This window comes from Perognathus longimembris, chromosome 1, assembly GCF_023159225.1.
Source record: "Perognathus longimembris pacificus isolate PPM17 chromosome 1, ASM2315922v1, whole genome shotgun sequence".
Taxonomy (NCBI): Eukaryota; Metazoa; Chordata; class Mammalia; order Rodentia; family Heteromyidae; genus Perognathus; species Perognathus longimembris.
In genome coordinates this window covers 44,266,369-44,292,043 of record NC_063161.1, presented here as the reverse complement: position 1 = coordinate 44,292,043, position 25,675 = coordinate 44,266,369, and the positions used below count along the sequence as shown (strand labels likewise).

The 25,675-nt window shown below is 55.1% G+C and overlaps 3 protein-coding genes across 8 annotated transcripts; 2 read left to right on the top strand and 1 right to left on the bottom strand.

Annotated features, from left to right (window-relative positions):
- The first annotated feature begins 75 nt into the window (after positions 1–75).
- Positions 76–7,506, top strand: Arhgef25 (Rho guanine nucleotide exchange factor 25). 4 transcript variants are annotated; one of them, XM_048360847.1, is made up of 16 exons: positions 76–419; positions 689–797; positions 3,049–3,263; positions 3,399–3,494; positions 3,572–3,648; positions 3,816–3,882; positions 4,077–4,180; positions 4,395–4,464; positions 4,582–4,671; positions 4,759–4,851; positions 5,036–5,086; positions 5,279–5,356; positions 5,567–5,767; positions 5,891–6,071; positions 6,364–6,479; positions 6,906–7,506. In XM_048360847.1, the coding sequence occupies exons 1-16, from the start codon at positions 321–323 to the stop codon at positions 7,014–7,016; spliced, it is 1,758 nt and encodes a 585-aa protein (XP_048216804.1). In that variant the 5' UTR covers positions 76–320; the 3' UTR covers positions 7,017–7,506. The 4 variants fall into 4 exon arrangements, with proteins under 4 accessions (XP_048216804.1, XP_048216796.1, XP_048216789.1 ...); XM_048360839.1 differs by having other exon boundaries at positions 78–419; positions 6,364–6,580; positions 6,639–7,506; XM_048360832.1 differs by having other exon boundaries at positions 81–419; positions 6,364–6,575.
- Positions 7,507–9,047: 1,541 nt separating this feature from the next.
- Positions 9,048–18,269, top strand: LOC125362126 (solute carrier family 26 member 10-like). 3 transcript variants are annotated; one of them, XM_048360800.1, is made up of 18 exons: positions 9,048–9,829; positions 10,352–10,462; positions 10,891–11,048; positions 12,009–12,173; positions 12,876–13,028; positions 13,768–13,850; positions 14,000–14,147; positions 14,260–14,373; positions 15,322–15,399; positions 15,492–15,587; positions 16,023–16,129; positions 16,248–16,317; positions 16,389–16,505; positions 16,643–16,676; positions 16,756–16,838; positions 16,923–16,977; positions 17,079–17,185; positions 18,136–18,269. In XM_048360800.1, exons 1-18 carry the CDS (start codon positions 9,487–9,489, stop codon positions 18,172–18,174), a joined length of 2,061 nt encoding a protein of 686 aa, XP_048216757.1. In that variant the 5' UTR covers positions 9,048–9,486; the 3' UTR covers positions 18,175–18,269. The 3 variants fall into 3 exon arrangements, with proteins under 3 accessions (XP_048216757.1, XP_048216751.1, XP_048216765.1); XM_048360794.1 differs by lacking the exon at positions 18,136–18,269 and having other exon boundaries at positions 17,079–17,393; XM_048360808.1 differs by lacking the exons at positions 15,322–15,399; positions 15,492–15,587; positions 18,136–18,269 and having other exon boundaries at positions 17,079–17,393.
- Positions 18,270–18,384: 115 nt separating this feature from the next.
- On the bottom strand, positions 18,385–25,359 carry B4galnt1 (beta-1,4-N-acetyl-galactosaminyltransferase 1). The gene is made up of 12 exons (XM_048360823.1): positions 24,871–25,359; positions 24,650–24,692; positions 23,960–24,178; positions 23,350–23,514; positions 23,104–23,210; positions 22,380–22,420; positions 22,053–22,233; positions 21,017–21,115; positions 20,727–20,917; positions 20,335–20,475; positions 19,859–20,099; positions 18,385–19,089 (listed from the first exon to the last, which is right to left on the bottom strand). The coding sequence occupies exons 3-12, from the start codon at positions 24,175–24,177 to the stop codon at positions 18,872–18,874; spliced, it is 1,602 nt and encodes a 533-aa protein (XP_048216780.1). The 5' UTR covers position 24,178; positions 24,650–24,692; positions 24,871–25,359; the 3' UTR covers positions 18,385–18,871.
- Between the last annotated feature and the right edge of the window lie 316 nt (positions 25,360–25,675).

The window sequence follows — 25,675 nt, the reverse complement described above, 5'->3', positions numbered from 1 at the left end:
GCAAGACCTGCTGAGAAGAAGGGGTGCAGGGGAAATTCCCGAAGCACCCCTTCAGAGCGGGGACGAGACTACCATCGCGAAGCCCTGGGCCAGGCTCCCATGTGGGAAGCGGTTTAAGAGGGGTTGGCTTGTTGTTGAACTGGGTAGAGAAAGGAACAACCCTACCCCTTTCTCGAAGTTTGGCTGGGGTGGGAGTGGGGGCGGAGCCGGGCAGGGGGCGGATTCGACGGCAGCAACTCCCCGGACGCACGCAGGCCTCGGAGCCCCCCAGCTTCCGTGCCCCCTCGGCCCTCAAACTTGAAGCAGGGTAGGGGTCCAGCATGAAGCCCCCGGACCGCCCCGCCCCTGGCCGCACTGACCGGATACTGGGGTTCATGGGGGGCATGCTGCGCGCATGCGCCGTACCCGGGCAGGAGGGGGTAAGAAGGGGGGACCTCGATGGGGTCGGGGAGGGGGTCCTTAGGGGACCTCAAGAGGTCTGTACCCCACAAGTCAATTTACTTACAAACGAAAGTTCTACGGGGCAATGGCAGGTATCCATGAGTTTAATTACCAGAGCCACGTTGGGGTGGGGGGGGGGGGAGCCTTGCAGAGCGGAGTGGATTTTTGACAGGAGATAGGGAAGCGGGAAGGGGAGGTCTAGGCTGCCCTGGAGGGAGGGTTTCTTATAGTCCTTCTGTCCCCGCAGCCTCCAAAGAGAAGTTCCCTAGGGCCGGGGTGTACCGAGCCCGAGAGTAACAGTACCGAGGGGGATCCGAAAGGGGAGCGCGAGGTCCTCGCCTGGGCTCCGCAGCCCGGTAAGAAGCTGGGGTTGGGTGGGGCCCAGTTGGCTGCCCTGCGCCTAGTGGCCATTTCACAAATATTCCTCTCTTATTAGCATAAGGTAGCATCTAATTTGCATGGAACCCACTTAACCGCAGAGACCTCCGCGCAGCTCTTCGTCTTACAGACCGATGCCTGTTCCCCCTTCCCCTCCATTTCTGAAGGCCCCGAACCGCCCCCCCCCCCGGCAGGCAGAGTGTCCTCGCGCCCCACCCCTGGCCCCCGGCCAGCGCAGCCTCCAGGACTTCGCCTTAATTGGTGATTAGTCTTAGCTGGCGTCCCGGGGCCTAGAGGGAAGAAGGGTCTGGGGGAAGGCGGCACCTGGGTGGTGCTCCCCACAAAGAGTTCCCCCATACACGCCCCCGTACCACGGGGGACCCGATTCACCCCCGCGCCGCCGGGGACCGCTCCAAGACAGCTGCACGCAGGCCGAGGCCCCCATTCGGCCCCCCCTAGAGGTTGAGGGTCGACCCGGGCCGACTCCGCGCTCGCTCGGCGGTGGGAGCCGAGATGCGGGAAGGAGGGAGGGGGTCCCCGGGCCGGGGGAGGACGGCCCTGCCTGGAGGGATGGAGGCGCCGGGGACGTGGAGTGGGAACGAGCTGGCGCTTCGGGGAGGGGCATCGGGGCGGGAACCCGGCCCGGGCTGGAGAGGGAACGCGCGGGGGAGGCGGGGCCGGGCCGCAGAGGCCCCGCCCCGCGGCGGCTCCGCGCTGGGGCCTGTTATTCCGCTCGCCGCCCGGCTCGGACCCGCGCAGCGCCCGTGGCTCGGGGAGTCGGCCTCCCGCCTCCTCATCTCCCAGGCCTAGAACCACCCGCAAACTGAGGCCGGAGACAGAGCCCGAGCGGTTGCCGCATCCTGGCCCAGCCTCTCCCACCATCCCTCCCACTGGCTGGACATCTGGACCCTGGGCCCCCGCACCGAGAGGGTTCCGGAAACCCTCCCCGCCCAGTTTCGGGCCTGGCCCCGCACCACCTTCTCTCCAGATCTCCCCCCCGCCAACCCTCCTCCAGACCAGACTCACGTCTACTCCTGGACCCCCTTTCCTCATCTCCTCCCTCCCCCTCCTCCAGCCTGGACCGGGGTAGGAGGGAGGGGGGTGTGCGCCCTGCGCCATCCCCGCCCCGCCCCCCTTGATTCCTCCTGCATGGCCCGCCCGGGTGGGGGAGGCGGGGGGCCCCGGGCGCCATGCGGGGGGGACACAAAGGGGGTCGCTGTGCCTGTCCCCGTGTGATTCGAAAAGTGCTGGCAAAATGCGGCTGCTGCTTCGCCCGGGGGGGACGTGGTGAGTTCGAGGTCTCAGGGGGGTGGGCACAGTGTTGGGGAGGGGGTGTTGGGCCAGAGCCTTCAAAACATCTCTTTGCCCCGAATCTGACCTTTGGGATGTAGGGTTGGAGCCTGTATATATGTTTTCCAGGAAAGATGATCTCTAAGATCCCTCTGGCTTCCAGATTTCTATTAGGTCAAATTGAGGCAACTGGGGAAGGGGCAGAGAGGCCTCTTGCGTCTTTCTTAGAGTCAATGGGTATGAGAAAAACTCATGATCCTCTTGGGCCTACAAACCCCCAGATTCCCTCAAGTCGTTTTGATGAGAATCTACTTCTGAGGAGGACTGGGGAATGGAGGAGTGAGGAACCAGGGGCTTTATAAGGACTCAAATTGCAGTCCCTCTCAATGGATGCCAAAGATGATCCTGCTGAGGTCGCCTCACAGGGTCTCTGTTGGGTGTGTGCTTGTGTTGGGGAGGTGGGCTGCTGAAGTTTCTTTTTATAATGATTACTGCAATTAGAGGAGTAGGGGTCTGGAGGTGGCAGATGGACTCTTAGCTTTTGCTTACCCCCCCCCCCACACCCCTTTCTCTGCAAATGGTCTGTACCCATTGGAAAGGGGGAGGTTGTCGGAGAGCAGATGGCTGCCCCCAGCTTCCAGTATCTGCCAGATGGCTGCCCCCACCCCCGTATCTATGTATCTATGCTATGCTCAGGATATGGGGAACCTCCACATGTAATTGGGGGTGTCAGGCCTAGGGAGCCAGGTGTTTACTGTCCTTCTTCCCCAGGGTTCCCTGGTGAAAATTTCTATCCCTGCCAAGTCAAATGAGGATGGCAAAAGTGTAAGCCCTGGGAGAGAGAAGCTGAACAGTATGGCGAGGGTACCCTGGGAGTTCCCAGAAGACCCTGAGTTGAATGGGGACAATACCTACCACCTCCTTTCCCTCCTCCATTAGAGTCCTATTCCATTGCTGGTAGTGAGGGAAGTATATCGGCTTCTGCTGCCTCGGGTCCAGCTGCCCTTTCTGGCCCCAGCTCTGGCCTCAGCTCTCGGCCCTGTTCACCAGGCCCTCCAGGGCCTGTTGGTGGCCTGAGAAGATGGCTGGATCACTCCAAACACTGTCTCAGTGTGGAAACAGAGGCAGATGGTGGTCAAGCAGGACCATATGAGGTAAGCCGGGAGTGCTGAGGAAGCATGTAGGACATTCATGAAGGGCCCTGGGGGAGAGGGCAAGTTGGAGCCCCTAATTACTGGGGGGAATACAGCTGGTGCTTATGATCTTTGACACTTGGCCTGTAACCCCAGAACTGGATGCTGGAGCCAGCTCTAACCACGGGAGAGGAGCTCCCAGAACTGGCCTTGTTGACAACATTGTTGGAGAGCCCTGGAGCTAAACCACAGGTAGGAAGAAAGGGATTTGAGGGGGTTTCTCTTTCCCCAAAGCCATTCATTTGCCTACCAGAGGAAATTCCTTCTAGCCACCTGAAGAAGAGACTTTGTCCCAAGCTCCTGAGAGTGTGGAGGAGCAGAAGAAGAAGGCTCTGGAAAGGAGTATGTAAGTGTCCATCCACACCTTCCCAAACAAGTTGTAGAACTTCCAAAAGACTGTACCTCATATTTGAGAAGGAATGTCCCTGGAGGCTATGGTGATGAAGAGGTTGTAGTACAGGAGGGTGAAGCAACCCAGCCTCTGAAGTGGGGACCCTCCTGCTTTCTTCCTAGGTATGTGCTGAGTGAACTGGTAGAAACAGAGAAAATGTACGTGGACGACTTGGGGCAGATTGTGGAGGTAGCTCCTTTTCCCCCTTCTCTGCCCTGGCCCAAGTGCCCTTTCCCTCTGCCTGGAGGTGATTTCAGGAAGTGCCTTGGCGCTCCTATGTCCCATCCTCCCAGGTATCCTACTTCTGGACTTCCAGGGTTGGGAACCCCACCCCAACCACCACTGAGACTGCTTGCTCACAATCTACCCTAACCTTCCTACAGGGTTACATGGCCACTATGGCTGCTCAGGGAGTCCCTGAGAGTCTTCGAGGCCGTGACAGGATTGTGTTTGGAAATATCCAGCAAATCTATGAGTGGCATCGAGAGTGAGTGATGGAGCCCTCAGAGCCATGTGCTGGGGAGGGCACTCACCCGGATATAGTCTCTGTATCCCCTCAGTGGGCCCATTGCTACCCAAGGAAGGTTTGGGGAAATTTTGTGGAGAACACAGCTATGGCACATGACTCAAAATCGGGATGTATGAGGGAGGTAAGAGGTCTGAAAAGTATTTAATCTTCTTCTTCCTGCCATCCTTTCCAGCTATTTCCTGCAAGAGCTCCAGCGGTGTTTGGAGGATCCTGATTGGTTGGCTCAGCTATTCATCAAACATGTGAGGCTTGCAAGGGTGGAGCCTAAGAGGCAAGAGGTGTGGGAATGGTTTCAGGCTCTCAGCATTTGTGCCTACTGTCCTAGTCCTTCTTGCTTTCTCTTCAATGTTACCTGATAGGAGCGCCGGCTGCATATGTACGTGGTGTACTGTCAGAACAAGCCCAAGTCAGAGCATGTGGTGTCAGAGTTTGGAGACAGCTACTTTGAGGTCAGTGGCTGAAGTCCCTGGCAAGAAGAACAGAATCAGCATGAACAGGCTTTCCAGGCTCCATACCCACCCTGTCCCTGTCCCTAGGAACTCAGGCAGCAGCTGGGGCATCGCCTGCAGCTCAATGACCTCCTCATCAAACCTGTGCAGCGGATCATGAAATACCAGCTGCTGCTCAAGGTCAGGACCATCTCCTCCTTGGAGGCACAGCTAGCAGGACAGCTGTTTCCCCAGTCATCTCTCTGGAGTTCTTAAGGCTCTCTAGACTTCCTGGGAATTCTCACTTGTGTCCTTGGAGGAGGATGTGAGAGCTTCAGAGCCTGTGTTCATTACCTCCCTGCACATTTCTTCTCCTCTGTTTTAGGATTTTCTAAAGTATTACAGTAGAGCTGGGATGGATACTGAAGAGCTAGAGGTGAGAACCCCATGATCCCTCCGGAACACACCATGTACAACAATTCCCTTAGCTCTGGATTCTCCAGCCCCTTAGATGGGAAGCTAGCGGGGGCTGGGGATGTGTGTGAAGAGGTAGCTGTCTGAGGAGGCTTATTCCAAATGATGACTGTTTTCACCTGCAACTGGCATCCCCTCTTTACCTGCATCCCAGCAAGCTGTGGAGGTCATGTGCTTTGTGCCCAAGCGCTGTAATGACATGATGTCTCTAGGGAGACTGCGAGGATTTGAGGTATGAAGATGCGGGGAGAAAGCCAGCATTCCAGTGCACTTGTGCACAGGTCTCCATACTCTGGTGGTCCTTATAAGGGGATCACCTTCTGGGGCTGACACCCTGCTTGTTGGGAGTGTGAAGGGAGGAAAGAGTGGAGGGAGGGAGGAGCAGAAAGCTGCTCTTTTTCTCTCCTTGGGCTTTCTCAAAGGCCATATCTTTTGATTCTAGGGAAAACTGACTGCTCAAGGGAAACTCCTGGGCCAAGAAACATTCTGGGTTACAGAGCCTGAGGCTGGGGGACTACTGTCTTCCCGTGGTCGAGAAAGGCGTGTCTTCCTTTTTGAGCAAATCATTATCTTCAGTGAGGCCTTGGGAGGAGGAGCACGAGGTGGTACACAGCCTGGATATGTGTACAAGAGCAGTATCAAGGTGGGCAGAGGCCATGGGGGAAGGTTGTGATGGCAGGGTGAGGCCTCCAAGGAGATCTTTGGCTCTTGAAGTTGTTGGAGGGCCTTGAAGAATGGGGAGACAATCTCCTATTTGCCAATTCAGGTGAGCTGCCTGGGGCTGGAGGGGAACCTCCAAGGTGATCCTTGCCGCTTCACATTGACCTCCAGAGGGCCAGAGGGTGGGATCCAGCGCTATGTCCTGCAGGCTTCAGACCCAGCAATCAGTCAAGCCTGGATCAAGCAAGTGGCTCAGATCCTGGAAAGCCAGCGGGACTTCCTCAATGGTGAAGCTCTCATCCAACTTTCTTTACAGCCTGCCTTCAGCCTTTTGGCTTCTTGAATCCCTTCTTATTCAATCTCCAAATTCTGCCTTTCTTCTGTCCAACTTCTCTCCACCCCCCACCTCCCACTTGTCTACTATTAGCTCGAGATTTGGCTACTCAGGATCCCCAAAGCACTTTATACTGGCTGATTTGCGAAGGAGGGTGAAATGAGAGGATAACACAAGTAGAACTCCCAGGGAGGGGGACCTGTCTCGGCTGCTGTGATCTCATTCTGTTCTTCTCTATTCTCCAGCATTGCAGTCACCCATTGAATACCAGAGAAGAGAGAGCCAGACCAACAGCCTGGGGAGGCCAGGAGTTCCTGGGGTAGGGAGCCCTGGGAGAATGAGGCCTGGAGACCGGGCCCAGGTCAGCATACACACACCCATCAATGGCTCTCTCCCTTCCCTGCTGCTGTTGCCCAAAGAGGAGGTGGGCAGAGTCCCCCTGCCCCTGAACACACAGGTATGACATTTTTATTTGATACTATTTCTTGGATAACAAATCATTTAGGTAAAAATCCTGTTAGAGGAATCTCATTTTCTGCTTGTAGGGGCCGAATGGGGAGGGTCTTTTTTGTTACCAAACTCCTCTTTCCCCACATCATACTTTCTTTATTGTGTCTTTTCCTGGTTCCCATCCCTTTCCCTATCTCCCTTCTCCCCTCAGGTTTAATTCTGGGACAAGAGGACATGGCTTGGCTAGATAGAGGCTTAAACTCAAAAGGGAGGACTCATGGTAGATTGCTGCTCTTTGTTGGTCCTCTGACTTGAACCTTTTTTTTTTTTTTTCCAGACTCTCAATGATACCCCCAAGGCTCCTCAAGAGTCTCTTTCAGCCTTTCCAACTCCAAACAGCCCTCCCTGCCAGGCCAGACTTGCCAAGTTGGATGAAGATGAGCTGTAACTGATGAAGGCCATGGGGGTGGTACTGATTCAGCCACCTATTCCCCAAGGAACTTGAGGTTAATCTTCTGGCAGTACTCCAGTATTCTTCGCTCTTGCTCCACTCAGAGGGTGGGAAAGGCTGGGAGAGCTGTCAGCTTGGAGGAGAATATCTAGACCCCAAAAGACTTCTTTCTGCCCAAGGCACACCGGATCCTCCAGCTCCACCCCTATGCATGCATCACAGTCCCCTCAAAAGGAGGATGTGTGAGTGTCTAGGAGGGAGGGATAGGGCAGGGGCCAGATAGAAATGATTTGTTTTGCTTTTGATTCTGTGTTTTCTGTTTTCTGAAAATAAAAGTTTTGTTATATCACCAGGTTGTTGTCTTGGCAGAGGGATAGAGAGGCTGCATGGGGTAGGAGAGGTGAAGTGATATGGAAGAGGTCAGCTGGCCTTGGCATTTGAGGAAAGAAGGGCACAGGATAAAATACGTCACTGTCTTTTCTTTATTTGGTATTGTTTTTGTTGCCAGTCCTGGGGCTTGAACTCAGGGCCTGAGCACTGTCCCTGGCTTCTTTTTGCTCAAGGCTAGCACTCTGCCACTTAAGCCACACCACCACTTCTGGCTTTTTTCTATATATGTGGTGCTGAGGAATTGAACCCAGGGCTTCATGTATACGAGGCGAGCACTCTACCACTAGGCCATATTCCCAGCCCCACTGTCTTTTCTTTTTTGTATGTACCACTACTGGGGGATTGAACAGAGGGCCTGGGCACTGTCCTTTAGCTTTTTCCACTCAAAGCTCCACTTCTAGCTTCTTGCTGGTTAGTTGGAGTTAAGCGTCTCATGGACTTTTCTGCCCAGGCTGGTTTTGAACCTTGATCCTCAGATCTCAGCCTCCTGAGTAACTAGGATTGTAGGTGTGAGCCACCAGTACCTAACAGATGTTATCTTTGTTCCCCAACTGCAGTTCGAGCATCTCTCACTCCCAAATTAGTGCCCAACTAGAGACCCCAATTGGAGAGCGACTGGAAATCTAGATCCTTGGTATATTCCTCCAGTCCTTTTCCTCTTACTCATACTTTCGACCCCACCAGAAAGCTCAAGCTCAGTGTATTCTCACCTCCCCCCCCCCCAACACTCAGATACTAAAGTACAAAATACCAAAGTGTACCTTTCCTTCCACAGCCTCCATGTTCAGCTGAGGGAGGGTGAGAAGGTAGAGGGGCCCAGGTCTCTTTTGCTGGCCGGGAGGTAACCAGGCAGGTCTGCACTGAGCAGGCTAAGGCTCTTCAAGCCCAGTCCCAAATGTGGCGAGAGGTTCTTCACCCCTCCAAGGGGCATGTAAAGATGCAGATGCCCCTTTCGCAGTCCTAGTATATCCATAGATCCACTGTGTCTAGTCCCTTGGGCGCAGTCACATGTGCTGGGGCTTCCTTAGCAGACAATAGGCTGCTGAGGTGGGAGGGTAAGGAGATGCTGGGGCCTCCCTGCGGGCCCCTGGGTCCCTCTGGCTGACAATGAGGGGAGGGAGCTGCAAGGAGGGGACAGGACGTAGGTGCAGATAAGATTCCTGGGGAACAATAGGAGGAATTGAAGAGGAGAGTCCCACCCTCTCTGTACCCCACCCCTTAGGGCTTCAGGTCAGGGGCTGGGGGGCCAGAGGGTGATGGGGAGAGGTACCAGAGATTAATGTGAGTGGGGGAGGGGGATAGGGGCAGCAAATAGCGGTTCTGAAGCAGGAGCTTTCTATTTCTTTAGAGACCACAGGGGTATGTGAGGTGGGTGGACGACCCTTTTGTACTTAGTTTAACCATACATTCCTACTTTGAGAATAGCACTTGAATGTAATAAATGGTATCTCAGGGCCTTTTAAGGTATATTTATGTTAGTTCTAAGAAGCAAAAATCCAAATTTCCTGTCAGTTCAGTATTTTCCCTGCAGTGTTGTGGGTGGTGGCTCTCTGTTGTTGTCCTTGATCAATACATTTGGCTGCTTTCTATCCTGGGGCCAGGTTTCTGAGGACTTGGCTCTGACCAAGGGGTCCCAATCAGCACTGAATTTTATACTCTGTGGAAGGATGCAGTGCCTCAGGGAGGAGCCAATGACCCAGCAGGAGCACTCTCTGTTTCTGCTCAAAGTACAGATAGGGACAGGAACCCGCCAGAAATGTTAGGCATCACATGATAGAGTGGTAAATGGTAGATGTTGGAGATTGTTGGGGGGGGGGGTCTGTGTCTGTGGTCTCCATTCCTTTCTGCAGTCACCTGAGTGCCCAGGACACTTGCTGGAAGTGGTCAGCGCTGGCTCAGAATGTCTGAGGAAACACCTAATATAGGGATTCTGTGCACGGAAGCCTGACCCAAGAGTTCCCCAAGAGAGGACGCCCTCCACAACAGGATTGGCCACTGCTTCCTAGAGGCCGGACTCGGCGCTAGTTGGTGGAAGGGTATTTAAGACCAGGAGGAGGAGGAGAGGGTGGAGGACAAAATGAGTGGGCTCCCGGGGAGCAGGACCTCCCTAGGTCCCGGAGAGGCCTCCCACCCTCAGTCCCCCCTAGACACCAGGATCAGGCAACCTCTCACCGAGGCTCGGTTCCAGCAGCTTTTCGGGGATACGGAGCAGGAGCCTGAGCTACCTGCGGAACCCCGATTGCTCAGGCTGTGCGGGCGATGGAGGCAGCGAGCCCGCACTTGTTCCTGGCTGGGGGCGTGGCACCTGCTGCAGGCTCGGCTGCCCCCGCTGCGCTGGCTGCCTCAGTATCGCTGGCGGGCCTGGGCACTTGGGGATGCAGTGGCCGGAGTGACCGTGGGAGTTGTGCATGTACCCCAGGGTAAGAGGCAGCCTGTGTGTGTGTGTGTGTGTGTGTGTGTGTGTGTGTGTGTGTGTGTGTGTGTGTGTGTGTGTGTGTGGTGCGTGTGTGTGTGGTGCGTGTGTGTGTTTGTGTCTAAACTCTTGAGGGCTTGGGGTAGGGGTGTAGGGTGTGGAGCTGAGAACCCAGGCCGAGGGTTTAGACAGAGGGATTTGAGGCCAAATTGGAGGAGAATAGTTGTGGAACCCCATCAGATCCCCACCCCCATCCCTTCTCATCTGCGCAGTCCCTCGAGCCAAGTCTTGGAGGGTTCCGGTTGAAGGAACTGGAAAGAGTCTCCCCCAGGACGCAGGAGCAAGGCTCTGTGACCTTGTCAGCATCAAGACCTCCCAGGGTGGCCTATTAACCCCTCAGTTCTCTCGTGTGGTGCAGCTCACCACCTCTGGTGCCAGCCTAAGAGTGTAGGACAGAATGGGGCTCAGAGACCATCCCCCAATCTTGTATCTTCCACACAGAGGAGTCTTTCCACCCCTCACTTCCCAGGAATGGCTTTTGCCCTCCTCACCTCCGTGCCCCCGGTGTTTGGACTCTATACTTCATTCTTCCCAGTCCTCATCTACAGCTTGCTGGGCACTGGGAGACACCTGTCCACAGGTAAGTGGGACTGCCCATGATACTGTTCCTTTGTGGGGTGAGAATGGACAACATGGTGAGGTCTCCTTCTGGTATTCCAGGGAACTCTCACCTAGGCATGCTGGGGCAGGTGCAAAGAGGTGGGAGTTTACTTGAACTTCCCTGAGTCCAGTGAGATTCAGTTTAGAAGGGAACAGAGTGGTGGGGGGCAGTCCTTACAGGAAGGAGCATATATGTTCTATAGGAGAGATACTTCCTCCCCTCCCCCCTCTTCTCCTCCCCATGGATTTGTTTTCTCTACTAGCAGCTCATGGTCCTATGGCCTTTTTGCAGGCAACAGCTTTCTAAGAGATGGGTCTGACAGGGGCACCCCAGGACCCTGGGTTATTCCCCTCCCCCTCCCCCCAGGTGCACAGCTACTGATGGGTGCATTTGTCCTCTGACTCCAGGAACGTTTGCAGTGCTCAGCCTCATGACAGGCTCTGCAGTGGAGCGCCTGGTGCCTGAGCCTGTTGCAGGAAACCTTAGTGGAAGTGAGAGGGAACAATTGGATGCTCAGCGAGTTGGGGTGGCAGCAGCTGTGGCCTTTGGGAGCGGGGCACTGATGGTGAGAGAGAGCCCTGGAGTTTGGAAGCATACTAGGGGACCAGGGAAACTGGTTTGGGGTGGGGCAAGCCTCCCGCTCTGGTCCTTGGGGCTGAGACGCCCACAAGCAACCTGAGGCTCTAGGCTCTAGCTGGGCTGCTTGGGCCTTTGCTGTTGGTTGAAGTAGAGTGGGGGTTCGCTACAATGAAATGGGGTGCCCCCCAAGGGAGGGGATTCCTGGTTCCCCCAAGAGTTCACCACACAGTCTCCAGCTACAAGATGACAAAAAGAGAGATTTATTGGGGAAGTAAAAAGTGAACAAAAAGTGAACCGACCGGCCTTGGTCGCAGCCCAACTGGAGCTGCTGACCACGTGTGTAGGATCAGGGCCCAGACTCGGGAGCTGGAGCCGCGTGTACGTGTGCAGCCCAGACTTGGGAGCTGGAACCGCTCACACCCATGCAGCCCAGACTCAGGAGCTGGAACTGCGTACACCTGTGCAGCCCAGACTCGGGAGCTGGAACTGCGTGTCCGTGTGGCCTTCCAGCATGGTTATAAGGCAAACATCACAGACAAACTTGCCACACGCAGGTGACCAATGAAGATACAACACTTACAGAGCATGCTAGGCCGCACGCAGGTGGCCAGTAGAGTTACAGTCTGTCTCATAATATCTATTTGAACTAACCTATCATTCTAGTTAGAATTGACCATGGATTTGGCAGGGTTCACCTGATGCAGGTGGATACGCCTACTCACAGGTACTCTTGAAGCTCCCAGGCCTCAGGTGGTCAATCTACATATCTTATCATAATAAAGAGGAGCTTCCCTGAATAGGGTGGGGGAGGGCTTAGTGGAGATGGAGTTGGCTTCTGCTCTAATCTGAGCTGGAGTCAACCTGAAGTCCCTCCACAGTTAATGATGGCACTGGCCAGATCTGACCTCCCTATTACATTGGTGACTATATATCTCCCCCCATGTAGCTGGGGATGTTTGTGCTGCAGCTGGGTGTCCTATCCATCTTCCTATCCGAGCCCGTGGTCAAGGCGCTGACCAGTGGCGCCGCACTGCATGTCCTCGTGTCCCAGCTGCCAAGTCTTTTGGGGTTGTCTCTCCCACGCCAGATCGGCTGCTTCTCTCTCTTCAAGGTGGGGATGGGAGAAAAGTGCTCTCAGAGGTCCTCCAGAAAGAGGGAAACTCAAAGGGGAGGAGGGATGGGGAGGAAGAGGGTGGGGTGGGGGAGGATGGAGGTGGAAGAGGGATGGGAGGAGAAGGATGGGGTGGGGGAGGGTGGGGTGGGGGAGGGATAGGGATAGAAGTGGAGGAGGGATGGGAGTGGGGAGAAGGAGGATGGAAATGGAAGAAGGATGGAGGTGGAGGAGGGTGGGGTGGAGAAGGGATAGAGGTGGAGGAAGGATGGAGGTGGAGGAGGGATGGGGTGGGGGAGGGGTGGAGGAGGGGTGAAGGTAGAGGAAGGGTGGAGGTGGAGGAGGGATGGAGGTGAAGGAGGGATGGAGGTAGAGGAGGGGTGGAGGTGGAGGAGGGATGGAGGTGGAGGAGGATGGGGTGGGGGAAGGGTGGAGGTGGAGGAAGGATGAAGGTGGAAGAGGATGGAAGTGGAGGAGGCTGGAGGTGGAGGAGGGATGCCTGTAGAGGAGGATGGACTAGAGAAAGGGGCAAGTATGATGCAGGTGGGTGGAGGAAAGAGGTTATAGACCCAAGGCTGTGGAGGTGGAAGGCCTGGTTGACCTCTGGAGAGAACTTTGCCGAGCTTTGATGGGTGGGCGCCAAGGTGGGAAGGGGGCAGTCAGCCCTGGCAAGGGCCCTGTGCTCCCGGCTCCCGCTTGCAGACGCTGGCCGCTGTGCTCACAGCTCTGCCCCAGAGCAGTCCAGCCGAACTGACCATCTCAGCGCTTAGCCTGGCGCTACTTGTGCCAGTCAAGGAATTGAACGTGAGATTCCGGGACAGGTTACCCACTCCGATCCCAGGGGAAGTTGTCATGGTGAGAACCAGCAGCCTCCCGCCTCCCTGCCCTGCCCAGACCCTGCTCAGACCAGGCCCATCCTGTGGGATCTGACCGCTGCTGCCCCCTTGTGGAATGCGGAGATGTTGCAGGCTGGAGGACCTGTTCACTCTCCAGCTTGCCAGGCCTCCTTCCCCAGCCTTGCCATACAAGAACCCTGCCACCTGCACTGTCCCATTCAGTCTTTCCAAGACCCCTCTAGAGCTCTCTGAATGCCATCCTCCACCACCCTACAGTGTCACCTTAAGGTCTTGCTCACCATTGCACCTTCTCTCTTCCTTGTAATTCAGTGTTTTCTTCATTTCCAGACCCCACCTAGATTGCTCTCTCTCCCCAACTAAAAACATTCCATGTCTCCACAGGCACACATACGCACATAGATATAATCTAATTTCCCTAGTGACATTACATTACTTCCATTACACCTTTGATATCCACTGCACCTACAGGAAGTAGGGCCTTTTTTCCTCTATACCGACTCCATTCTTCTCTTACTGACTCTCTATAGTCCCAGGCATTCCTCATGACTCTTTCCTCACATTCCTTCACTCTGAATGAGCTGTCACACACCCATTCTAAATGCACTGCAGCTCTACCAATTGGTAGGCTCTGAAGGCCACCTAGCCTCACAGTGGTATGCTCTTTCACGTTGAGCCCCTTCTAGCCTCTCCCAGCATCCTCATCTTCTCCTAGATCCTAATGTGTTCTCTTCTCCCAGGTGCTTTTGGCCTCTGTGCTCTGCTACACCTCTTCCCTGGACACGAGATACAACGTCCAGGTAGTGGGGCTGTTGCCTGAAGGGTAAGAGAGAAAGAAAAGACAACTGCCTTTGTTCTTCCAGATCTCTCACAAAACATTTCCCCTTGTCCTGCCCCACTCTATTTGCCCTTCCTTTCCTATCTCCTGGTAGCACCCTACCCACCCTCATGGTGGATCCTTTCTTCTCCCAGATTTCCTCAACCCCTTCTCCCCAGCATGGTGGAGCTGCCCAGGATTCTGGCTGACTCTCTGCCCATTGCACTGGTTGCTTTTGCTGTATCCACTTCGCTGGCCTCCATCTATGCAGACAAGTATAACTACACTATTGATCCCAACCAGGTGAGATTCTGACTGTGGGCACTCCCTCCAACCTCATTCAGAAGATAACCCCTCAACCATACTCCCCCCATGCCAGTGTCTCATTCCTCTTTAACTCACTGTATCCCTCCAGGAGCTCTTGGCCCATGGTGTCTCCAACCTCCTTTCCTCCCTCTTCTCTTGCTTTCCTAACTCAGCGACACTGGCTACCACCAGCCTACTAGTGGATGCTGGTGGTAATACACAGGTGAGGAGAAAGGGTGGGATACTGAGGCCAGGTGGTGGGGGTGGAGAAACAGATGGAGAGTTGGCAATTACCCTGGTGGCATCAATATAGAGGAGGGTAGGAATGTGAGGGAGAAGGAGTGAGGGCATGGAGGAGAGAAGACATAGGAGACACCAAGGATCCCTAAAGACCTTTGTAGACATTAAGCCCTGAAAAAGTTTGTGGCGCCTCAGATGTCATAGGAAATAAAAACCGTACCTTTAAGAGGGTAAAATTCTGATTTTTTTCATGGTTTTTTTTCTCTTAAAAAGAACTATTACATAAAAATCTTCTTTTAATATTTCTGGTTTCCTTTCCTTTGCTGGCGCTCTAAGGGTGATCCAAGAATGGCTTTTAAAATGGAAGTGGGTTACAAAACTAGATATCTTATCCAGCCCAGGCCCAATGGTGAATGCCTCTAATCCTAGCTACTCTGGAGGCTAAGGTCTGAGAATCAAGGTTCAAAGCCAGCCCAGGCAGCAAAGTCCATGAGACTCTTATCTCCATTTAACCACCAAAGAACGCCAAAAGTGGAGGTGAAGCTCAAGCATTAGAGCACTAACCTTGAGCAAAAAAGGTTGGGGACAAAAAAAAAAAAGGTTGGGGACAGCACCCAGGCCCCTGAATTTAAATCCTAAAACTGGCATGCGCGCGCGTGCACACGCGCGCGCACACACACACACACACACACACACACACACACACACACACACACACACAATAATAGAGATTTTGAGCTGCACATAATCAGGGAAGGGTGATGAATAGTCATCGTTGAATTGGAGGAAGGGGAGGGCTAAAGTCAGGGCTATGTGTGTAGAAGGAGGGAGATTTCCTGAGCTGAGGCAGAGTGCACAGAAAGACTAGTGCTCCCACAGGAGTGGGGGTGGAGGAAGCTTCCTCCCTCCCTCTGTTCCTCTCTCCCTTTAGCTGGCAGGCCTCTTCTCCTGCATGGTGGTCTTGTCAGTGCTGCTATGGCTGGGGCCCTTCTTTTACTATCTGCCCAAGGTAAGGAGCAGAGGCGGTGTGGGGATACCAGAGGAAAGGGGGCTACCTTCCAGGACACTGAGGGTAATCAGCCCATCTCCTCTGCCCCCGAGGCTGTCCTGGCTTGCATCAACATCTCCAGCATGCGTCAGATGTTCTTCCAGATGCAAGAGCTCCCGCAGCTATGGCATATCAGCCGCATGGATTTTGTGAGACATACAAACAGAATCCCCCAATTGCCCTTCCCTATCTCCTCAGCACCCCCAGCCTCCAGCCTGGGCTGAAGCTATAGTCTTAGTCCTAAGTTCCTCAACTCACATTCCTCAGAGACAAGGTGAAGGGTGAGATGAACCCTTCATGCCTGAATATTTGTCTGGGGGCTTTGTGGGTGGGTGGGGATTGAACCCAGGGCCTCATGAATGTTAGGCAAGTGCCTCGCCACTAAGCTCCTCGACTTGAGTATTTGTAACCTCCCCTCTGGTATATGGTCAGAGGGTACTACAGTTACTATGCATCCCACAGAGTCAACCCTGTCCTTTCCTTCTGTCATACTTCCTAATTCCTCCTGGACCATCCCTCCCCATCACTTTTCCTGGTAGTCACTGCCCTTGGAGCCCAGTCTTTCCCCAATCCACATCCTGCAGGCCGTATGGGTGGTCACCTGGGTGGCTGTAGTGACCCTGAACGTGGATCTGGGCCTGGCTGTGGGCGTGGTCTTCTCCATGATGACAGTGGTCTGCCGTACCCAGAGGTAGGTATACAGATGTGCAGAGTTAAGATGAAGGGAAAGGACAGACATGGCAGTTGGGGGGTGGGGGTGATTCTTTAGGCCAGGTAAGGCTGGGAATCTGATCCAGCTTCTTCCCCAGGGTGCAGTTCCTGGCGCTTGGACTGGCTGAGGGGACTGAACTCTACAGACCACTCAGAGAAAGTCACAAGGTGGGAAGGCTTGAGTCAATGAAGAAAGGGAAATTAGGCTAGGGTGTTTCTCTGACCCTCTCACCCCTTAGCTCCTCCAGGTCCCCGGTCTCTGCATCTTGAGCTATCCAACACCACTCTACTTTGGGACCCGAGGGCAATTTCGTCGCCTCTTGGAATGGCATCTGGGGCTTGGAGAACAAGGCAAGGTGAGAGCTCTGACCACGGAGGCATGTGGGTGCTTGGGTTTGGGAGGTTGGTGTATGTTCTGCAGCAGATGCTTGCCCAAGGAGCTCATGTCCATGCCTGTGTTGCGAGGAAGGTGACCCCCTTTCTCTACTTCTAGGATTCTCCAAAGCCAGATGGCCCTTCTGATGCAGGTGAGATGGGATGGCAAGGAGGGAGATTTGGGCATGATGCATGGAGGCATGTGGGACCTCCTGCCTTCTCCCATCCTAGCTGCTGAACCTGTCAGAGTGGTGGTCCTAGACTTCAGTGGTGTCACCTTTGTAGATGCTGCTGGAGCCAGAGAAGTGGCACAGGTGAGGAAGTGGGTGGATGAAGAAAGCCATTATCCCGCTCATCCCCTTTGATCTGACAGTTCACCTGTCTGTTCTGTCCTGCAGCTCGCCAGCCGATGCCAGGATGCTGGGATCCACCTTTTGCTGGCTCAATGTAATGGTAAGGGAAGGAGGGGCTGGTGACAGGATGTGGACACTTCAGGGAGGGAAGAGGACACAGTGTGAATTTTGGCCCCAGAGGCTGATACCCTCTCCTTACAGCCTCAGTGTTGGAGACATTGGCCCGGGCAGGACTTCTGAACAGAGTGACCCCAGAACAACTCTTTGTGAGTGTTCAGGATGCAGCTGCACATGCGCTGGAGAGATTGGTAAGGGATAAGAGTGTCAGGAGTGGGAAGCAGGTGTTGGGCTAGAGAAGAGTGGATGAAGAAGACTTAGGAAAAGGATGAGGAGAAAAATCAAGGAGTAGCTGGGCACCAGTGGCTCACATCTATAATCCTAGCTACTCAGGAGGCTGAGGTCTGAGGATCTTGGTTTGAAGCCATCTCCAACAGAAAAGTCCATGAGACTCTTGCCTTCAATTAAGCACCAACAAACTAGAAGTAGAGCTGTGGTTCAAGTGGTAGAGTGCTAGCCTTGAGCACAAAAGCTCACAGACAGCACCTAGGCCCTGAGTACAAGCCAAAGGACCAACACAAAAAAGAAAATATGAAAGAAGTAGTGCTGGTGGCTTGTATCTTTAATTCTAGCTACTTTGGAGACTGAGATCTGAGGATCATTGTTCAAAGCCAGCCTGGGCAGAAGAGTCTATGAGACTCTTATCTCCAATGGACCAGAAGAAAAGCCAGAAGTAGAGATATTGCTCAAGTGGAAGAGTGCCAGCCTTGAGTGAAAAAGCAAAGCAATGCAGGGTACGGGTGGCTCATGTCTGTAATCCTAGCTACTCATGAGGCTGGGATCTGAAGATCAGCCCAGGTGAGAAAGTCCATGAGACTCTTCTCTCAAATAAATGACTCAAAAAAATCTAGAAGTGGCACTGTGGCTCAAGTGGTAGAGCATTCACTTTAAGCAAAAGAAGCTCAGTGACAGGAACCAGGCCCAGAGATGAGGCCCCAAGACTGGCAAAAAAAAGGGGCGGGGGAGGAGTAAAGAGGAAGAGAATAGTGGATTTAAGACTAAGTCAAGGAGAGACTGGCCAAACTGTGGGTAAAGAACTGAAGAACTAAGGTCTCAAAGGGGTGGTGTGCTACAAAGCCCTGCTTAATCATGGTGATGGGAGGGGTTCTAAATCTATTCCTGACTTATCTTTCTTCTCCAGGAACTCACTGGCCAAAAGATTTGCACAGTGTGGGTGTGACTGAATTATGTCAGTGTGGATTGCCCCAACAATGTATGTGCGAGGAGGGCCATGGTCCCTGAGCCTCCTTATTTAATGTCACCAATAAACTAAAGCCGAACACCTCTGGGGTCTGTGAGGTGGGTCTGAATGTCAGCAATGGGAATGCCCAGTGTCCCCACCCACCCACCCACAGCACCTCAGAGACACAAGTACAAGTGGCTTTCACCATGTGTTCACCAGCCCCTTGGAGCTCCAGAGTCACAGTGCTCTCTGGGGAGGGGAGGGCTGGAGCTGGTGTACAGTCTGGATCCAGAGCTGGGAATGGGGTACACGGCCCTGGGATTGCACATTGGGAACTCCCCGACCACCCTCAGGTCCAAGGAGATGAGAGGAGCATGTTTTCACTTCAGGGTCTTAGAGTCCTCCTGGGCTCTTTGGCACTTGGAAAGTGAACCCCTCAGTTCCTGCCCCATAGAATGGGGTGTCGAGGGGAGAACTTGGCACTGGCTGTGGGAGAGGTTATGGCTCCATCAGGCCCCTGGGCACTTACAGAAAAGGAGGAGGCTTGTCACCAGGACAAGCCCCTACTTGGAATTGGGTTCTGAAGGGGAGGGGAAATTGTGGCGTGCTCCTGGGGTGGAGAGGTTTGCTGGAAATTCCTGGCAGGGATGAGGAAGCAGGTCCAGCCTGGAAAGGGGAAGGCCCCAAGTGGCCATCATTCAGCTGTCATGCAATGCAGCCGGTGTTTGAAGAAGAGCAGGCGGTGTTTGGCCACCTGACTTTCATCCAGTGATCCTGGGTACCGGTATCGGGCATAAGTCTCTGCTCCGGCGTCCCTCGACACCCAGGGCAGTTTCAACTTTGATGCATGATCCACAATGACGTCGGAACAAGAGCCAACCCGAAGGGAACCAAGGCCATCCAGGAAGAATTCTAGGGGTGGAAAGAACATGCAGTGAACAATAGGCCAACAACCCTGGAGGGAGAACTGAATTGAGGGTATGGGAGTGCCTAGGCAAAGAAAGACACCACTTGGAAGAACCTTAGCACCTGAATAACCCCATTCCCTCTCAGCTGTACTCTTTTAGAAAATGGCATCTGTATACTTGTACTTTGAAAAGTTAACACAAACAAATAAACTACTTCCTATTCTCAGAGATGCACTAAATGCTGGATGGGGTCCCCTGAGTGTGCCCTCCTAATTAGGGGAGGCAGTGGATAGGGGTGGTTGTGGCAGTGACACTGGTGGTCAACTTCAAGGCAGATCCAGCCCCTGTGCTGGGCATTGGTTTTAAAAGGCATGCTGGTGGCTCAGGCCTGTAATCCTAGCTATTCAGGAGGTGGAGATCTGAAGATCTGGGTTTGAAGCCATCTTGGGTAGGAAAGTCTGTGAGACTTTCCTCTTCAATAAACGACTTGGAAATTAAGCCAAAGTGGAGCTGTGGCTCAAGTGGTAGAGCACCAGCCTTGAGCAAAAAGAGAGCTCTGGGACAGCACCCAGGCCCTGAGTTCAAGCCTCAGGACCCTCCAGGGTGCGAATCTTGGTAGATCTTTGCAGAACTGCCTTGGGGGCGAGGGTGGCAGTGACCAGCATGGGCAAGCAGAAGGGGGTCAGTGCCTTCTATGCCCAACTGTCCTGTGTGCAGCCCAGCGCCGCGCGGGGTGTCCTTCCAGGTCCTGCCGGGCAGGGGGCGCCACTCACCCAGATGTGCCACTCGGCTGAGGCGCGGGTCGAAGCCCACCTCGCGCACTTTATCAGTGCGTGCCAGAAAGAAGTTAACCACGCCATCCGTCACCACGCAGCCTGGGAAACCCACCAGCTCGTGGTGAAAGCCGCGCTTTTGCCGGAGACAGTTCCCGAGGCCCGGGGCGCCGGGCTCCACGCTCAGCAGCTGCCGGTACGTGGTGGCGAAGCCGGAGATCTCGCGCACGGCGCCCCCCACCTGCAGGGAGGCGGCGGGGAAGGGGTTCCAGGCGGCGCCCGAGGACCCTAGGAGGGTAGATCGGTGCTCCCTGCTCCTCCACTGGTCTTCCGCCCCCACCCCTGCAGGATCCAGACAACTGCCCCTCCCAACTTTCCACCCCAGGGCCCCGCCCCTCTGGACAGCAGCTCTGGTCTTTGGCTCTGGCCTGTTGTGCAAGCCCCTTCCTCCACCCCGCACTTGCCGGCCTCCCTACCAGGTCCAGCGGCGTCCGCTCCAGCACATCCACCAGCCTCTCCAGCCGAGTGCGTGCCGTGAAGATGAAGTCGTCGTCCACCCACAGCACATATTTGGTGGTGACTTGAGACACCGCCAGGTTCCTCCCGGCGAACCAGCCCTGGGGGAGAGGGGAAGAAGGCGGGAGGCTGGGACCTCTCGTCCTCTCCCCGGACTCCTCTCGCAAGAACCCGTGGACCTTTCTGCGTTTCGGAGCGCTTTCCAAGGATGGGAAAGTACGTTTGGTTGTGTTTTGTTTTTGTTTTTGTTTTTAAAGCAGATTTGGCCAGGCTGCCCTGGTGGCACGGATCAAGGACATGCCCCGCCTCCCAGAGTCCTCAGCGCCCCACTTCAGCCTCGCTGGCTGCGCACCTTGCCAAAGGGCATGAGATAGTGTTCCACATGGGGGCCGCTGACGCGCTCCGGCTTGTCGCTGTCGTCGGCGATGACCACGGTGACCGTGGGGTAGAAGCGGCGGATGCTGGCGATGAGTGCTCGAAGACGATCATAGCGAAGGAAGGTCTTGGTGGCAATAGTGACCAGAGCACTGATGTTGTACTGGGCTGAAGTGAGGCGCAGGATGGGGAGAGAGGAGAGTGGGAAAAGAGAAACAGGAAGACGTCTCCTCTCCCCCAGGGCTACCATCCCTCCATACCACTCACCTCCCTGGGGTGGAGGCACAGATGGGTACAGCCGAGGGTTTGGGGGATGTCTTATACGGATGGTGAAGGTGGCCTCATGCCCCTCAGTGGAGAACCGAACTGGGAATAAAGGGCATGGGATTGTACCTACAGGTTGCAACAGCACTCTCTTTTCCACCAATCCCTAAGTGCCTGCTCTGTGTTCCATTGTAAGCCATGGTGGACAAAGAACAAAGGTTCTTACTCCCTGGACTTTGCACTCTAACTGCTGAATGAGAGTCAATGAAGAGCAAACTAATAATGAGCATTTACTATGTGCCAGTTTTGAAAAAAAAATACCTTAAATAGACAGATTCATTCAGTCCTCATAAGCCCCCATTACATTCCTACTAGAGAAAATGAAGGTACAGAAAAGTAACTTGCCCATATTGACCCAGCACCAAACAAAGCTCAGAGGAAACCTGGTCCCAGGCTAAGTAAATAAGGAAATTCAAGGGTGGGTAAGAGTCAATAGAAGATAAAGCAAGCAATGTAATAGTTAAGAGATTTGGAGTTCATATCTAAATGACAAGAAGGAGCCGCCAGGCAAAACATCCCGAGTAAGAGCTTTCCCAGAGCAGAGCAGTTGGATGCAAAGGCCCTAAGGGGGGCAAACACTCCACATTCGGGGAGAAGCTACGGGATTAAGATCTGTTCTCTGTCAGAGGAGAAATAAGGATTCAGGAAAGTAAAGCCTTTTGCTCCGACACAAGGGGTAGATTAGGAATAGAGCCTGAGACCTCTGGCTCCTGATGCAGGTCATTTCCTGGGTGCCCCCCCCCCCCCATGATTGGCCAGAAGTGGGGACACACCCAAGGCTCCAGTTTCCCTCCAGCCTGCTGTGGCCCCAGATGAACAAAGGCTCCTTTTCTCGCTCCCTGGCTCTTCTGGCCTAGCTGAAACATCCATTGTGTGGCTGGGCAACTCTGCCTATTGCCCTGTGTCATTTGCCTGTTGCAGCTTTTCTGGATTCTTTCGGTTCATCCAGCCTGACCCCACCTCCATCCATGCCTCGAACCTGTGTCTGCGGTGTTGGCCTGGTAGCTCCGGCTGCTGTAAGTGACCAGTTGAAGCTGCCGGTTCAGTTGGTCCAACCCTGGGCTGGCCAGAGTAAAATCTGGCTGCCCCTCTCCAGTAAGGGTCACTCCACTCACTTCCCCTGCCACGTCCCAGGTGCCTAGTGAGGCAGTCAGGTTCACCTGGCACAGGGGATTGGAGAGCACAAGGTGAGGCTATGGATTTACAAGTTGACTCCCAGATTCCTCCATTCCCTTTCCCTGTGGTCTCCTCCCTCCCAGCTTTCTCCAAACCCACCAGACCTCTTTCCTCTCTTGTTTTCACTCACCTGGTATACTTCCTGACCTGAAGTTGCCTGCAGGCTCAGCCCTGGGGAAAAGGATGGGACCAGAATTGCACAGACAGCCCTGAATTCTTTCCCAATTTTTTTATTTTTATTTTATTTTTTATTTTTTGCCAGTCCTGGGCCTTGGACTCAGGGCCTGAGCACCATCCCTGGCCTCTTCCTGCTCTAGGCTAGCACTCTGCCACCTGAGCCACAGCGCCCCTTCTGGCCGTTTTCCATATATGTGGTGCTGGGGAAGCTGAGAGCTTCATGTGTAGGAGGCAAGCACTCTTGCCTCTAGGCCATATTCCCAGCCCCTTCCCCGATTTTTTTAATCTTCCCTTTCACTACACACAACACAGAATTTTCTACTTCTCCTGTCCAGTCCTCAGCAACATATTGACTACTACAGTCTAGCGTGATTGATTCTCACTCCTTTCTGACAAAATGCCATCTTTTCTTCAATGGTCTGTACTGTCTTTTTTTGCAGTCAGGGAAGAACAGATTCTTTGCCCCCTCCCCAAGCCTCCCCATTATCTGCAATTCCTGATAACCCCAGAGTTTCTTCTGCCTTCATCCCCCACCTTCTAAGCTGCCTTCTGAACTCGAGATGGCCTTTCATCAGTGGTCACCCCTCCAACCCCACTCTTCCCCCTTTTCTATGCCTCCTCTAGCTCTGCCATTCCCATGATGGCCTAGGCCATTCTCTAGAGCCATGCTTCCTCACCTGGTACCAAGATGCTCCTGAGGGGCGGGACCTCCACGCCCTGCAAGGGATACTGGAGGGGGGAGTTGGCAGGGGCTATGAGCAGCTGGTCAGCTGGGGACTGGCTCCTGGTGGTGGAGGAAGGGGAGCACAGAGGAGGAGTCAGGAGGAGAGGGGCTCTCTCCTGGCACAGTCATTACAAATGCCTCCACTGCTCTCCCCCCCTCTGCCCCCCCGCAGAGTTGTGCCCTCTTTTTGCACCAGTACCTTGAAAGGAAGGCTTGAAACTCCTGTTCCCTGGAGGCAGAGGCAGCTTTCAGTTCCTCAGGGTCAAAGGCCTTGGTGAGGTCAATGGCTCGGACCTGTTTCTGGAAGGGGAGAAGCAGGCTCCCGGGACTGGATTCGCAACTGCAGTAGTTCTGAGCCAGCAAGCTGAAGGGGGGAAGGAGGAGGTCTTCAGGGCCCAGCTACACAACTCCATCCCACAAAACAAACCGAAGTGAGCTCGGCAGCTCTGCCCATCCAATATCTGTCCCCTTAAACAAAACAGTCCCCGGGAGTGGATCCCTCACACCTGCCATTTCACAGAGATGTCAGAATAGGTTTCCGGGATTTCAGGAGCTACTACAGAAACCACTGTGGAACCTCAAGTCTGAATGAAGACATCAGGCAATCTTTCAGGGACCTTCCGCCATGACAACATTCAGGGGCAGATTTTGCTCCAGCCCCAAGCCTCAGCCACCCTTCTCCACAACCCACTCTGCTCCACCCAACCAGTCAGCAGAACGCAGGCACCCCCAGAGCCCAGCGCTGGCGGAAACAAAAGCTCCCGTCACCCCCAGCGAGCGGTGGGTGCACCAAGGCCGCCCTCACTCACCCCACCACTTGCTCCTTGATCCTGACCGGGATGTGTGCGTAGCGGGGCTCAGGGGCAAGATCTAGCAGCTCAGGTCTGGGGGGGCTTTGTGGGGGCGTCCACAGCGCAAGAGGGGTCCGGAGGCCCGGTGCGTCTCTGATGCTCACGTACAGGAGCCCCAGCGAGGCGCAGGCGAGCAGCAGGACCAGCGCGCAGAGGGCCCGGCGGCCCAGCCGCATCCTGGGGATGGGGGGGGAGGGGGAGGGGAGGGTGCGGAGTGAGAAAGGCGGGGGCCGGGGGAGAAGCGGAGGGCTGGTGCCCTTGACCTCGGCGACCTCCGAGGCCTGAGTCGGGCTCCCCCGGGACGCCGTCCACTAGACACTCCGCGCCAGGCTTGGCATCGCGAGTGCTTTTCTCGGTCCTCCTCCCCTCATTCCCCACCTCCACCCCACTCCACCCCACGCCCCAGCCCTGTGGGTCCCTCAGCCTCTTCCCCCTCTCCTCCCCCCCGCCCCGCGTCCTTCCGCATCTCGGTTTACGCTCGCACACCCATCTTGATGTCACAGATATTGACTGGGATTGTGTTCGTGCTGATGCAGCGGCGCACGAATAGCAAAAGCACCGCTTGGTAAGCGGCGGGCGGGCGTACCCCAGGGGCTCCCGGGCCCACCTCACCCCCCCCCCCACCCCGCTCTGCCGTGCGGTCGTCACCTGGGCCGCGGTGGGCTGCAGAGGGGCGGCTCCAATACCTCGCCTGTCAGGAAAAAAAATGCAGATTCACCCGGTAGGAAGTAACCCCTGGGGTGGCTTCGGGGGTGAGCTGCGCTGGGGACCGGCTAGCGCATCTCCTGCCTCCTCCACCTCGGGCCTCCTCCCCACGCGCGTCGCGCGTGGCGTGTGTGTGTGTGGGGGGGGGGGGGGGAAGCACTGACCTGTCTAACGCTCTAAGGCCACAGCAAGATTTCAGTCCGGGCCGCGCCGGGCTCTCAGCCCCGGCCTGGGGGTCCTCAAGGGGCCGGGGGCGGTCTGATGTGGGAGCCGGGCGGGAGCCTGCGGATGTGGGGGGTCCTGCTTTCTCCCTCCTCCCGCCTTCAGACTGGGGCTTTGTAGACCTCAGCGCGGGGGTGTTCCATGATGGGGAAAACGGAATGGAAAAAAAAAATCTGCCGTAGCTCAGCCCCGAGAACAAAGCCGGGGATCCCCGGCACCGCTGGCAGGGCCCTGAGGACGCGGGCCGCCGCCCGGCTCCGGCTCCGGCTCCGGCTCCGCGCCCGCACCGCGGCTCGGCTCGCCGGCTAGTTGCGGCAGAGCTCCCGCTACACGATGGGAATTGGAGAAACGCGGCGCCCTCTGGCGGGCGCGGCGGGAACTGCCCGGGCGCGTAGCGGACGCGGAAGGTCCAGCTTCCTAACTCGCTGCCCCATCGCCCCCAGATCTTATCATCCCAAGGGTCTAGTCCCCATCCAAGTCCACCCATTAGGATGGACAGCATGGCTTTGGGAGGAGGTGGGGCGGGGATGCACTCTAATTTCGTTTCAAGGAAAGCTTGGGTGGCTACGGTGAGGTAGAGGAACTAGTCCTAGCAGGGGGGGAAATATGCTTGGCTGGCTAACAAAGATAGTCACAGCCTTCTCCCCGCCTCCCCCCTCTCCTCCCTGCCATGCCCTTCCCCTCTTCCCAGTACCCAACAAACATGGAGAAATAAACTCGCAGTCATTCAGAGGACTCCTTCTCCTT

Bases quoted from the DNA above. Each gene is read 5' to 3' on its own strand.
- Arhgef25 (XM_048360832.1), top strand. From the start codon at position 321: ATGAAGCCCCCGGACCGCCCCGCCCCTGGCCGCACTGACCGGATACTG. The intron at 3,649-3,815 runs GTAAGTGTCCAT...CTTTCTTCCTAG, and splicing joins AAGGCTCTGGAAAGGAGTAT to GTATGTGCTGAGTGAACTGG. The intron at 6,072-6,363 runs GTGAAGCTCTCA...TCTATTCTCCAG, and splicing joins CCAGCGGGACTTCCTCAATG to CATTGCAGTCACCCATTGAA.
- B4galnt1 (XM_048360823.1), bottom strand. From the start codon at position 24,177: ATGCGGCTGGGCCGCCGGGCCCTCTGCGCGCTGGTCCTGCTGCTCGCC. The intron at 21,116-22,052 runs GTTCGAGGCATG...CTTTATTCCCAG, and splicing joins GGCCAACACCGCAGACACAG to TTCGGTTCTCCACTGAGGGG. The intron at 20,100-20,334 runs GTAGGGAGGCCG...GCCTCCCTGCAG, and splicing joins AGCGGACGCCGCTGGACCTG to GTGGGGGGCGCCGTGCGCGA.
- LOC125362126 (XM_048360794.1), top strand. From the start codon at position 9,487: ATGAGTGGGCTCCCGGGGAGCAGGACCTCCCTAGGTCCCGGAGAGGCC. The intron at 15,400-15,491 runs GTAAGGAGCAGA...TCTGCCCCCGAG, and splicing joins TCTTTTACTATCTGCCCAAG to GCTGTCCTGGCTTGCATCAA. The intron at 15,588-16,022 runs GTGAGACATACA...CACATCCTGCAG, and splicing joins ATATCAGCCGCATGGATTTT to GCCGTATGGGTGGTCACCTG.